Raw genomic sequence first — 13,524 nt, 5'->3', positions numbered from 1 at the left:
TGTTCAACATATTCATAAATGATCTGGAGAAAGGAGTAAAGACTGAGGTAGCAAAGTTTGCAGGTGATACAAAATCACTTAAGCTAGTAAAATCCAAAGCTGACTGGAAAGAGTTACAAAGGGATCTCACTAAATTGTGTGACTGGACAACAAATATGGCAGATGAAATTCAATGCTGATAAATGCAAAGTAATACACACTGGAAAACATCATCCTAAATATACATACAAAATGATGGTCCTCTGAAAACAGCCACTCAATGTGCAGCTGCAATCAAAAAAGCTAACATTAGGAAAGGGTTAGATAATAAACCAGAAAATATCATGCTGCCACTATATAAATCCATGGTGTGCCTCTGTTTTGAATACTGTGTGCAGGTCTGGTCTCCCCATCTCAAAATAGATCTATTAGAATTGGAAAAGGTACAGAAAAGGGCAACAAAAAGTATCAGGGTATGGAAGAGCTTCCATACGGGGACTGTTCATTTTAGAAAAGAAAAAACTCGGAGGGTATGTGGTAGAGGTCTGTACACTCATGAATGGCGGGGAGAAAGTGAATAGGGAAGTCTTATTTAACCCTTTCCCATAAGACAAGAACCAGGGGTCACCCCATTAAATTAACAGGCAGCTTTAAAATGAACAAACGGAAGCACTCCTTCACACAACGCACAGTCAACCCATGGAATTCATTGCCAGGGCATGTTCTGAAGGCCAAAGTATAACCGGGTTCAAAAAGGAACTAGATAAGTTCATGGAGGACAGGTCCATCAACGGCTATTAGCCAAGACGGTCAGGGATGCATCCCCACACTCTGGGTGTCCCTAAACCTCCAAGTCCCAGATGCTGGGAAATGGGTGACAGGAGGGATCACTAGATAGATGTCCTGTTCTGTTCATTCCCCCTGGGGCACCTGGCATTGGCCCCTGTCGGAGGCAGGACACTGGGCTAGACGAACCATTGGGGGGGGCTCTGGGCCCGGGGGGGTTGTCGCTGGGGGGCTGTCGGGGGCTCTGGGCCCAGCATTGGGGAGCTGTTGGGGGTGGGCTCTGGGCCCGGGGGGGGGTCGTCGCTGGGGGGCTGTCAGGGGAGCTCTGGGCCTGGTGCAGGGGGGCTCTGGGCCTGGGGAAGGGGTCAGCGCTGGGAGGCTCTCTGGGGGGGGCCTCTGGGCCCCAGGGGGAAGGTCGTTGCTAGGGGGCTATCAGAGGGGCTTTCGGGGGGGCTCTGGGCCCGGGGAAGGGGTCTGCGCTGGGGGACTCTCGGTGGGGCACTGGGCCCCAAAGGGGGCTTTTGGGGGGGCTCTGGGCCAGGGGAAGGGGTCGGCGCTGGGGGGCTCTCAGGGGGCTCTGGGCCCCGGGGGGGCTGTGGGGGGGTCTGGGTCCGGCGCTGGGGGGCTGTCGGGGGGCTCTGGTCCCCGGGGGGGCAGCGCTGGGGGGCTGTCGGGGGGTCTCTGGGCCCGGCGCTGGGGGGCTGTCGGGGGGCTCTGGGCGCTGGGGGTCTCGGGGGGGCTCTGGGCCCCACGGGCTGCACTGCATCCATCACGCCCCGCCGCGCGGCGCCTGCGCGGGCCCGGCCTATGCGCTCACTTCCGTCCCGGCCTGGCAGCGGCGAGAGGAGCCGGGAGCGGCCCGGGCCCAGGTGAGCGGAGCCGCGCGAGGCCGGGACCCCACGACCAGGGGCGGCCCAAGCGCCGCGTCTCCATGGGAACGGCCCGCCGAGGCCTGGCGCCACGGAGTGACCCCCGGCCCCCAAACGCCGGCCGGGGCCAGGGGAGCAGCAGCGACAGCCCCGCCCCCCCGCCCCCCCCCCGGGCCATGCACTGACACCCCCGCCCCCGACACCCACGGGCCATCCACTGACACCCCCGCCCCTGCCCCCCCCCGGGCCATGCACTGACACCCCCTCCCCCGACACCCCCCGACCATGCACTGACACCCCCCGACCCTGCCCCCCCCCGGGCCATGCACTGACACCCCCAACACCCCTGGGCCATGCACTGACACCCCTCACCCCTGCCCCCCCCGGGCCATGCACTGACACCCCCCGCCTCCCCTGGGCCATGCACTGACACCCCCGGGCCATGCACTGACACCCCCTGACACCCCCGGCACTGCCCCCCCCCGACACCCCCGGGCCATGCACTGACACCCCCCGACCCTGCCCCCCCCGGGCCATGCACTGACACCCCCCGCCCCCCCTGGCCATGCACTGAACCCCCACCCCCCTGGCACTGCCCCCCCTGACACCCCCGGGCCATGCACTGACACCCCCCGTAATACCCCTGGGCCATGCACTGAACCCCCACCCCCCCAGCACTGCCCCCCCGACACCCTCCCCGAGCCATGCACTGACACCCCCCCCCGAGCCATGCACTGACTTCTCCCCATGCTGGGCCCCTGGGGCCCTGGCAGCAACAGTCCACTATAATAGTCTCCCCACGCACCGCCCCTGCCAACCCCCCCCAATAGCCCCTCTGTGCCAGCCCCCCCGGGCTCCTAGCACTGAGAGCCCCCCTATGATAGCCCTCCCCCCATGCCAGCCACCCTGAGCCCCTGGCAGTGACAGCCTTCCCGCAATTGGCCTGTGCTGAGCACTCTTGCCTAGATCCTGGGGAAGGTGGGGGGCACAAATGCAGGGCCCTCATGGGATTAGGAGAGCCCCTTCCTAGAGCCACTCTCCCTGCCACAGGCTGCTGTGTCTCTGCAAGGCCCATGCCCTGGGTGTTGCCGTGGCGATGGGTCTGACACATCCCTGCATATCTGCCTACATCCAGCACGAGGGAGTCCCCTTTAATCCTAAAATAGCAGGCACCTCCTCTGGCCCCCCTACCCCCACCCGCCTACAGCTCCTTGGCTACAGCTGAGAAGGATGCAGGACAACAGCAGCACTGGTACTCCCACCCCTGGAGGTGTTACTGCTCTCAGCCCCTCTGCCTTCTTCAGAAATACCCTTAGGAGAGCCCAGGTTGGGGATGTGCATGCTAGGAGTAATGCCAGCCAAACCTGGTTCACGGGCACATCTGTGCGCAGCTCTGCAGGAGTCCCCACCCTTCCCACAGTCCCACTGCAGCCAGAGGGTTTGTTCTGCCCATTCCCCGCATTTCCCAGTGCATTGGCCAGTATGGTTTGAAATGTCCCAAGCAATGGCCATCCCCCCCAGCAGTCTGGCGGGTCTTGGAGCCAGGAAGTTGATCCAGCTCTTCAGACTAACCTGTCCTTTGTTCATTCTCCTTGGCAGACTTCAGCATCACCCTGGATGTGTCTCCCCTCTCTTTCAGGGTGACACCAAATTTGCTGCTGTTTTGCACCTGAAGGCCTGCTGCATGCACAGCATCTGTGCCAGGAGAACTGTCAGTCAAGGGCTGAGTGTTTTACCAATATAGTTATACCAGTATAATCTGTAGTGTGGATGCAGTTACGTTGGGACAGAGATGCCTTGTCCGGCTATGGCTTGTTCCCTTTGCTGTGTGGGAATAGCTATCCTGGTTATAAGCACTTTTATACCAGTATAACTGTGCCCACATTAGGGAAGTTGTACAACTGCATCTGTACTGGCATTGCCCTGATCACTGATGGCATCGAGCCCCCCTGGCATTGCCAACAATGGGGTTAAAGTGGTAAGACCCGCATCTGAAATCCTTCTCATTTATTTCTTGAGGAGCGCTGCAGCAGCTGGGGTCAGAATGCAGCCCCCCAGACCTAAGCTAAGAAGCTGACTCCCTGGGTCTCTCTGTGACCTCTCTAGGCTTTGATGCTATGCTCTTAGCTGCAGTATGGGAGCACATGAAGCCTCAGCTAGGGGTGGCTGCATAGAGAAGGTGCTGGTATTCTGGAGACACTTAGCTCCGTTTCACTTTGTTTCAGCATCCATCTCCTATCTGCCAAGGTCTGCGCTGGCAAGGGCAGGATTAGAGAGGTCTGAGTGTGGAGGCAGCCATGACCAGGTGAGACACTTTCAAACAAAGTAGAGAGCCTGTGGATGAGGGCAAGGCAGGGGGTGGGGGCATGGAGTCCTTTTGGGGGGAACACCATGGGGTTAGGCAGGGCATGAACAGTAATGGCTTTACTTTTCCTGAGCTTGGGCCATGCTGCTGGTTTAAGGGTCGGGGAGGTGCCAGCTTGCATGACTGCTTGCGCCAGGCCCTTTGCTGCAGGATTTCCTGCATTCCCTCTCTGAGGTTCATTCCAGAGTTTTTCACTTCTCCCCATCTGCCCATGGGCTCTCATCAGGACTTGTTCTTTGGTTTCAGCTCCCCTGTCTCCAGGGTCGTTTACAATGGCAAGAGGAACAGCAGCCCTCGCTCCCCAAGCAACAGCAGTGAGATTTTCACCCCTGCTCACGAGGAGAATGTGCGCTTCATTTATGAAGGTGGGTGAGTGGGCATCTCCTGGGCAGGGCTGGAGTGATCTGGGATCTGCAACTCCCCCAGGCCATGTTTTCTCCCCAGGCTCCCTTCCTCTCTGGTGCCACTTGCCTTTCAGCCTTGGAATTACACAAGAGGCTTCCTGCCACGGTGCCTCATCAGAGCAGTGGGCAAGGAGGAGTCAGAGAACAGTGTGGCTGCTGCTCCCTCCCCGAGCTGAGGACGTATGGAGCTTTGCTCATCCCATCATGTGCTCCTGAGCTCTTCTTTCCGCGTTGATAGCCTAGGGCCCATTAGTTTCCATTCCCTATGGGGTGATGATGAGAAGAGGGATGCGACTACTTAATATGCCTTGCAATGCAAGTCTACGTTGCTGTGGGACTCTGTTACCCACCAATTGCTATGGCAGAAATACGACACTGGAATGAGCCCAGAGCAGGCACTGGGTGGTGGCCTCTGCTGTGTGGCAGATGTGGCTTTGCTCATTCACAGGTTCTAAACAGACATCTCAGTCTCAGCCAGAAGAGTGAGGCCTTACTGCGCACATGAAGCAAATCAAACCAGGCCCAGGTAAAACTCCCTTGTGGGACAGTCTCTGTCTCAGCAGCTGTTGTGCTGTCTCATGTCTCCTGAGCCTGCTGTGCTGAGACAAGGATAGAGGAATCAAACTGATTTTGAACTGACCAAGTTAAGAGGACCCAGTGTGTGTGGAAGCCCCTTCCATAGCCTGGCTGAGGCTGGAACAACCCTTAGGAGACTCTTCTAAGGGCTTCTCATCCCCTGCCAGTGTCTGGGAAGGTCTTTCCAACAACATCCCATTGCCCAAGAGCAACGCCCTCCGACTGAATGAAGCCATTGCTGCTCAGAGTGCTGTGAGTGCACAGGAAACAGACAGTCTTTGTGTTGCTGAGTCCCCTGGGGTCACGTGGTGCTATGGAGGGGAGGCAAGGCCTGGCAAAATAGGATTTTCAGGTGCGTGGTGTTTGTCTCTGGCGTGCCTTTGGCCCTGGCCATTTCTGGAGAATTTAGTCCTTCAATTAAAAAGTAAAATGAAGCTTCGATCCCTGAGGTTTGCAAAGAAACCCTTTGAATGTAACTGTGCTCTCTGTCTGTCTGTGAGCTGCCACCCATAGGGAGCTGCTGGCGAGTGGCCTCTGGAGTGGGGTGCAGTCCGGCTGGGGGGAGGTGCCAGCCTGCAAGTGCATACGTGCCATTTTAAGCAGGAGCCTGGGTGACTGTGCATGAGGTACTCAGCACCCAGGCCAGACATGAGCCAGTTCTCCTGTGCTCTTGCAGGTATCTGCCCTCCCCATCCTCCTAGTGCAGTCTTTCCTCTTTACCAAACCCACAGTGAAGGCACTTTCATGTATGTGATCCCACTGTGAAGTTGGAGGGAGACACATTAGACTTGGGAGCAGGGTGATAAGGAAATGGGGACTGGAAGGTGGGGTTGGACCTCATTCTGATGGACAAATAATTGTTACTTGGTGACGTAAAAATTACCAGTAGCCTAGAGTACCCGTGATCATGATCTCTTTACGTTTATGTTGTGCAAACAGAACATGGTACCAAACACTAATGTATATTTAAAATTTTTAAAGGGTTCATTTTCCAAAGCTAAAAGCAATTGTTGCCATAACTGTCTGGGAACATTAAATTTAAAGTATGAAGTGTCAGTGGAAACTGGGACTTGTTCAAGGATATCCCTTTGGATGCCCAAACAGCCATGATTCCACAGACATGAAAGTTATGCTGGCCAAGAAGCCAGATGGGTTAGAAGGAGTTGGGGAAGAAGCAATAAAACAAAATTTATATATAAAGAATGGAAGTAAATGGCAATTTATATAAGTTAAAGGTTAAAAAATGTGGGTGATTGGTAAGAGAAGCCAAAGGAATCAGTGAAATATCAATGGGCAATAGAGTTAAAGATAAGGCATTTTTAAAACATATTCAGAACAAGAAGCAGGGCCGGCGCTTCCATTAGGTGACCCTAGGTGGTCGCCTAGGGCGCTGGGATTCGGGGGGCGGCATTTTGTGCACTCCCCACGGGGCGCACGGTAGCTTCCGGTTCCGCTCCCGTCGCACCGCCGAAGAAGGACCTTCTGCCGACGTGCCGCGGAAAACAGCGGCAGCCAATTGAGCAGCTCAGTGACTGCCGCTGTTGCCTGCGGCATTTCGGGGGAGGGTCCTTCTTCGGCAGCGCGATGGGAGTGGAACTGGAAGCTCCCGCACGCCCCGTGGGGAGCGCACAAAATGCCGCCCCCCGAATTCTGCCTAGGGCGCCAGAAACCCTGGCGTCGCTCCTGACAAGAAGTACCCCATGACGGATGATAAAATTGTAAACAGAGATGCAGAAATGTTAAATAAATATTTATGTACAGTATTTGGAATGAAACAGGAGGATGTATAGTATAGTCAAATATAGTAAAAATCTTAAAATCAATCAAACTATACTATAGAATCTCTGTGGGTAGAAATTCCATGCTTGAATAATAAGATTATAGCAGTAGGAATATACTACCAACCACCTGGCCAGGATGGTGACCATGATTGTGAAATGTTATGGGAGATTAGAGAGGCTACAAGAACACAAAACCCAATAAGAATGGGGAATTCAGCTATACCCATATTGACTGGATATATGTCACCTCAGGATGGGATGCAGAGATAAAATTTCTAGACACCATTAATGACTGATTCTTGGAGCAACTAGTCCTGGAACCCCAAAGGGAGAAGCAATTATTGATTTAGTCCTAAATGGTGCACCGGATCTGATCCAATAGGTGAATATAGCTGAACTGCTTGGTAATGGTGACCATAATGTAATTAAATTTAACATCCTTGTAAGAGGGAAAATCCACCACATTTAACTTAAAGGGGAACTCCACAAAAATGAGTAAGGTAGTTAAATGGAAGTTAAAAGGAACAGTCACAAATGCCTGCAAATTATAGGGACAGTAGTTAAAAACACCATAGTAGAGACTTAAACAAAATGTATACCCACAAATTAAAAAAAATAAACCAGTAAGAGGACCAAAAAAATGCACCATGGCTAAACAACAGAGTATAAGAGGTGGTTAGAGACAAAAAGGCATCCTTTTACAAATTGGCAGTCCTCTCCTAGTGAGGAATATAGAAAGGGAGATAAACTCTGGCAGATCAAGTGTCAAAGTATAATTGGGCACAAAAAATTTGAAGAGCAATTAGCAAAAACAACATTTTTTTAAAATACATCAGAAGCAAGAAGCCTGCCAAACAATCATTGGGGCCACTGGATGATTGAGGTGCTAAAGGACTATATGAGGAAGAAAAGGCCATAACGGAAAAGCTAAATTAATTCTTTGCATCTTTTTTCACTACAGAGGATGTGAGGGAGATTGCCATACCTGAACTGTTCTTTTTAGGTGGCAGATCTGAGGAACTGTCCCAGGTTGACGTGTCATTAGAGGCAGTTTTGGAAAAAATTGATAAACTAAACAGTAATAAATCACCAGGACCAGATGGCATCACCCAAGAGTTCTGAAGGAACTCAAATGTGAAATTTCAGAACTACTAACTGTGGTATATAACCTATAATTTAAATCTGCTTCTGTACCAGATGACTGGAAGATAGCTAATATAATGCCATTTTTAAAAAAAAGGCTCCAGAGGCAATCCTGGCAATTAATTTCAGTACCAGGCAAATTGGTTGAAACTATAATAAAGAACAGAATTATCAAACACATAGATGAACACAATTTGTTGTGAAAGAATTGATGCAGCTTTTGTAAAGGGACATCATGCTTCACCAGTCTATTAGAAGTCTTTGAGGGTGTCAGCAAACATGTGGACAAGGGTGACCCAGTGGATATACTTGGACTTTCAGAAAGCCTGTGAGAAAATCCCTCATCAAAGGCTCTTAAGCAAACTAAGCAGTTATAGAATCAGAGGGAAGGTTCTCTCATGGATCAGTAACTGGTTAAAAGATAGGAAACAAAGAGTAGGAATAAATGGTCAGTTTTCAGAACGGAGAGAGGTAAATAGCAGTGCTCCTAGGGGTCTGCACTGGGACCAGTGCTGTTCAACGTATTCATAAATGGTCTGGAAAAAGGGGTGAACATTGAGGTGGCAAAGTTTACAGACAATACAAAATTACTCAAGCTAGTTAAATCCAAAACTGACTGCGAAGAGTTACAAACAGATCTCACAAAACTGGGTGACTGGGCAACAAAATGGCAGATGAACTTCAGTGTTGATAAATGCAAAGTAATGCACATTGGAAAACATCATCCCAACTACACATTCAAAATTATGGAGTCTGAATTAGCTGTCATCGTGGATAGTTCTAAAAACATCTGCTCAATGTGCAGCAACAGTAAAAAAAGCTAACAGTGTTGGGAACCATTAGCAAAGGGATAGCTAATACAACCAAAAATATCATAATGCGACTATATAAATCCTTGGCACCCACCCACCCGAACACTGTGTGGGGTTCTGATTGTTCCCAGCTCAAAATAATATATTAGAATTGGAAAAAGAAAAGGTCAACAAAAATGATTAGGGATATGGAAGAGCTTCCATATGAGGAAAGATTAAAAAGGCTGCAGTTCATCTTAGAAAAGTGATGACTAAAGGGGGATATGATAGAGATCTCTAAAATCATGAATAGTGAGGAGAAAGTGATTAAGGAAGTGTGATTTACCCATCCACATAACACAGGAACCAGGGGTCACCCAATTAAATTAATAGGCAGCAGGTTTAAAACAAACATAAGGAAGTACTTCTTCACATTGTGCATAGTGCCTTGAGTGCAGGGGACTGGACTAGATGACCTCTCGAGGTCTCTTCTAGTTCTACGATTCTATGATTTCTATACTGCAGTCAACCTGGGGAACTCATTGCCAGGGGATGTTGTGAAGGCCAAAAGTATAACTGGGTTCAAAAAAGAATTAGATAAGTTAATGGAGGATAGATCCATCAATGGCTATTAGCCAAGATGGTCAGGGATGCAACCCCATGCTCTGGGTGTCCTTAAACCTCTGACTGCCAGAAGCTGGGACTGGATGACAGGGATGGATCACTCGATAAATTTCCCTGTTCTGTTCATTCCCTCTGAAGCATCTGGCACCAGCCACTACTGGAAGACAGGATGCTGGGCTAGCTGGACCATTGGTCTGACCCAATATGACTGTTCTTATGTGTCCAACTTGTACGATGTGGATGGAATAGAAAGTTTACTATCTGTAACAAGATAGGAGAGTGTGAGGCAGCATCTGCTAAAATTAAACGTTTTCATATCAGCACGCCCAGATAACTTACACCCAAAGGTCTTAAAGGAACTGCTGAGGATCTTGCTGAACCACTAATATTAATGTTTAACAAATCTTGGAAAACTGGGAAATTCCAAAGGACAGGAGGACTGCAAATGTAATTCCAGTATTTAAAAAGGAGAAAGGGGATGACCCAGCAAGATTTAGACTGGGAGCCTGACATTGATCCTGGGTAAAATAATGGAATGGTTAGTTCAGGACTCAGTCAACAAAGAATTAGAGGCTAAAAATATAATTAATGCGAAGGCAAATCTTGTCAAACAAACTTGCTGTCTTTTGACAGGATTAGAGGTTTGGTTGATAAAGGCAGCTGTGTTGATATAGTAAACTTAGATTTCTCCAAGGCAATTGTACCACATACAATTTTGATTAAAAACTTGCATTATATAGAACTAACAGGACATACACGTTCAATGGATTAAAAACTGTCTCACTGACAGATCTCAAAGTAGTTGTTAATGGGTGATACCGATGAGTGAGGTCATTTCTAGTGGATTTTCCCCCGTTTTCCATGATTTATTAAAAATCAACATTAACGGTCCAGCAAGTTCCTCAGACAGCTCTTTTCAAACTCTTGGATGCAAGTTGTCTGGACCTGCTGATTTAAAAATGTCCAACTTAAGTAGCTTTTGTTTAACATACATTTGAATTACAGTTGGAACAGAAAGTGTTTCTTCATGATCATCATCATCATCTATGACTGCATCATGTGGCTTTTTCCCAACTATGCAACAGAAATATTATTCTTTGGTTTCTGCATCTTTATTGATAATTCTGCCATTTCCATTGAGTAATGGACCAGTGCCATTGTTTGGATTCAGTTTAATGCCCTGTGACATACAGGAGCTCAGACTAGATGATCTAATGGTCTCTTCTGGCCTTAAACTCTATGAAACTGTGAAGTTCCCTGGTGTGTGCAGGGAACGGGGTTCTTGAGGGCTGGGATGAGAGCGTGGGAGCAGCTGGAGGGAGACCTAGGCATGTCCTGTAGCAGGCACAGCACCCTCCCCTCCCTCTCTCGCTGTGCTCCTTCCCCAGCCTGGCAGTGTGTGGAGCGAGACCTTCGCAACCAGATGTCGGGCAATGAGAGGGGCCTGGTGGAAGAGTATGTGGAGAAGATACCAAACCCCAGCCTAAAGGGTGAGTTTGCCTGTGGGGTCTTTGGCCCATCCAGGGGACCAAGTGCCATAGTGTTCAAGTAAGTGGAGCAGAGCACTGGCTGCTGAGAGGGGAGGAACCCCCTCAGGACACCAGTGACCTGTCCTAACTGAATGTACAGCTCTAACCACTCCATCCAACTACAGGAGGGTGAATGGGGGCGACCAGGTTGGGAGCCTTCAAGCCAGTGGGACAAATAGCATTTAATGATGAGGGGTAGAGGAGACCTGTGGCTTTTGAGCCTGGACTCCTGCAGAGTGTGTGTTGGGCGTGGTGGGTGCTGGCAACGTGGAGGGGTGATGCAGTGCTGAGCGCAGCCCCTGAATTGAGTCTTGGGGGCGGGTAGGGTGATGCTGGCAGTGCTGAGCTCAGACCCCATACTGAGTTCTCCTCTCTTCCTCCTCACAGCATTTAAACCTGTTGACTTGAGTGATCTGAAGAGGAGAAACACACAGGATGCTAAGAAATCCTAAGCCAGGTTCTGCCTGCTGATTGGCTGGTGTCCTGAGGTCCTCAAGCAAATTTAATTTGACGATTTTGTGTTGATTTCCTCCTCTGATCTGTGTTCTGCCCGTGGAAGAGCTGGGCGGCTTTGGGGCTGGCTCTGAAGCTGCCCAAGTTTGAACTCCATTGCGGATGCCTAGAGCGTGTTGTACTGGATTCCTGCCCCTTCCCTGTAGCCTCGCCTCGGGCCGCCTTTCTCTACCGTGTGTTGGGCCCACGAAGTCAGCTTACTCTTCCTCCCAGCTCTGTCCTCAGTCAGCCATGGGCTGCTCTATTGGCTGCCGACTGGTTGGTGTGGTCCCTGGGGCTCTGTTGCTAGGGAGGACAGAGCTGAGTGGCTGCGTTTGGGCCAGTGGAGGCCAAGCCTAGTTCACCCCTTCCCCCAGGTATCGAGGAGCAGCTGTGGACAGGCTGCAAGGAAAAGGTGGGGCACGTTCAGAGGCTGGAGGAGGAGCATGCATTATTGGTCCCTGCTTTGTGCCCCATGCCCATGGCGACTCAGTGCCAGCGGGCTTGCCGGCCTTCCTCACAGCCGTGCTGCTGGGCAGGTGACCCTTCCCCCTCCCCTTGCTTGTCAAGTAGGTGGGGTTAGTTTGCAGCTGAGCCCCTAGCACTTGGTTGCTAACAGCTTCTGGGATTGTGGGACTCCAAGATATTGTCCATATTAAAGAGCTGACTGGCTCTCTTCTCCATAACAGGGCTGGGGCAGGTCCCATGGCTCAGGGGGCAGAGCTGTTTCCTGCCAGGCCTTGCCCTGCTGGAGCTAGGAGGGGTGCACCCTTGGTCCTGAGCCCCAGAGACCAAGGTGCATTTACAGCTGGAGTCGTGGACTATTCTCTGCTCCCTGCCAGGTGCCCTGGCAGCTCCGTCCAGGCAGGAAGGATGGGGTGGGGCAGCACTTGCTGTGGGAGGCTTGACTATGGGAAGTTGTTTCTATCTGCATCCTTGCCTGGCCGACATCTCCCAACGTTAGTACTAGAGGGATTCCCCAGCCCTCCTGCCCCCTTCCCTCCAGCTGTCTGGGCCCCCCTGTGCAGTAACCCCCTTCCTGGCCAGGCCTGTTCTGTGGGGTGGGCCTGGAGGGGGGAGATAGTTACACAGCCCCTAGTGGAGCCCAGCTCACTTCCTAAAGACATCCCTTAGCTAGGGCAGTTTACAGCAAGCTGCTGCTGCAGTGCCAGGCTGAATGCCGTCTCCCCACCCCCGGGCTCGGAAAGCACTTCAGAAGGTGGCCCTCTTGGGACCCTAGTACCTGACAAGGCTGGGAGGTCTCAGCATGGCCCCACTCTGAGTGGTTCTGCCATCACTATTGCCCTGTGAAGCACAACCCCACCAGTCAAGCGGCTGTCACCAGCACTGCAGGAGCACTGTGGTCCCAGAGACCAGCATCCTGTCCCTGCAGTGCTGCAGGAGCAGCCCCCTGCCTGGGAGCTCACAGGGAGGGGAGCTGCCAAGTGCTCTGCCCAGCACAGATGGTGGCAGGCACTGGCAGCCAGGCACTGCAGGGCTAAGAGCGGTGCAGGCAGGATTTGTGGTCACTGTTACCTTCCCTTTGTTGTTAAGTCAATGACCTACGTTGTTCTTGCGCTCTGTCTGTCACTTGAGGAGTGTTGTAAATAAAAGCTGGTTAGTCCTTTTGAGCTTGTCTCTGTGCACATCTGTCCATTGCTCCCAGGCTGCTCCATGGCTGGCTGTGCTGGATATGGGGCTGATTTACCACCCATGCTCCCACTTCTTCTTCAGCCACTGGTCTGCTGTCCAGTGCATGCAGAGCTGGGGAATGGCGAGAGGACACCCTGCCCCAGGGGAATGGCGGGATGGGCCTTGCAGTACTGGTGGCTGAACTCCCCCATGGAGGCCCAGCTAAGGAGCAAGGAGTGCAGCCAGGCATGCACAATCCCTTGTCCCTCTGCAGATTCCACATCCCTTTGCTCTCAACCCTCAAGATGTTTCCGGGCCCCAGTCAGTTGTAGCTGTACACAGCTCAGGCAGAGGCTTAGCCATGCACACCCACAGCTCTTGCTCACTCAGATGCTTTTCCAATTACTTCCTAATTTTCCCACTTTTGATGTTTAAAGTCTCTCCATTACCTGTTTGAGGCTGCAGTTCTGAAAGGAGAGTCAGGGCCCAGGTCTCTGGGGTGGAAGTGGGTGCAGCCTCAGCCAGTGCAGGGTCTTTTTGCAGCTTAGCCAGC

At 51.6% G+C, this 13,524-nt stretch overlaps 1 protein-coding gene across 3 annotated transcripts; it reads left to right on the top strand.

Annotated features, from left to right (window-relative positions):
- The first annotated feature begins 1,503 nt into the window (after positions 1-1,503).
- MCRIP1 (MAPK regulated corepressor interacting protein 1) lies at positions 1,504-12,963 on the top strand. 3 transcript variants are annotated; one of them, XM_044983372.1, is made up of 5 exons: positions 1,504-1,634; positions 3,860-3,939; positions 4,246-4,364; positions 10,707-10,808; positions 11,235-12,963. In XM_044983372.1, exons 2-5 carry the CDS (start codon positions 3,932-3,934, stop codon positions 11,297-11,299), a joined length of 294 nt encoding a protein of 97 aa, XP_044839307.1. In that variant the 5' UTR covers positions 1,504-1,634; positions 3,860-3,931; the 3' UTR covers positions 11,300-12,963. The 3 variants fall into 3 exon arrangements, with proteins under 3 accessions (XP_044839307.1, XP_044839308.1, XP_044839309.1); XM_044983373.1 differs by lacking the exon at positions 1,504-1,634 and adding an exon at positions 2,472-2,886; XM_044983374.1 differs by lacking the exon at positions 1,504-1,634 and adding an exon at positions 2,974-3,345.
- Positions 12,964-13,524: the final 561 nt, after the last annotated feature.

This window comes from Mauremys mutica, chromosome 12 (assembly GCF_020497125.1).
Source record: "Mauremys mutica isolate MM-2020 ecotype Southern chromosome 12, ASM2049712v1, whole genome shotgun sequence".
Taxonomy (NCBI): domain Eukaryota; kingdom Metazoa; phylum Chordata; order Testudines; family Geoemydidae; genus Mauremys; species Mauremys mutica.
The sequence above is the reverse complement of the archived record's forward strand: the minus strand, read 5'-3'. Positions and strand labels throughout refer to the sequence as shown.

What these genes read in the sequence shown, in the direction of transcription:
- MCRIP1 (XM_044983372.1), top strand. An exon ending in TGTGCGCTTCATTTATGAAG is followed by an intron (nt 4,365 to 10,706) that starts GTGGGTGAGTGG and finishes CTCCTTCCCCAG; the next exon opens with CCTGGCAGTGTGTGGAGCGA. An exon ending in ACCAAACCCCAGCCTAAAGG is followed by an intron (nt 10,809 to 11,234) that starts GTGAGTTTGCCT and finishes TCCTCCTCACAG; the next exon opens with CATTTAAACCTGTTGACTTG.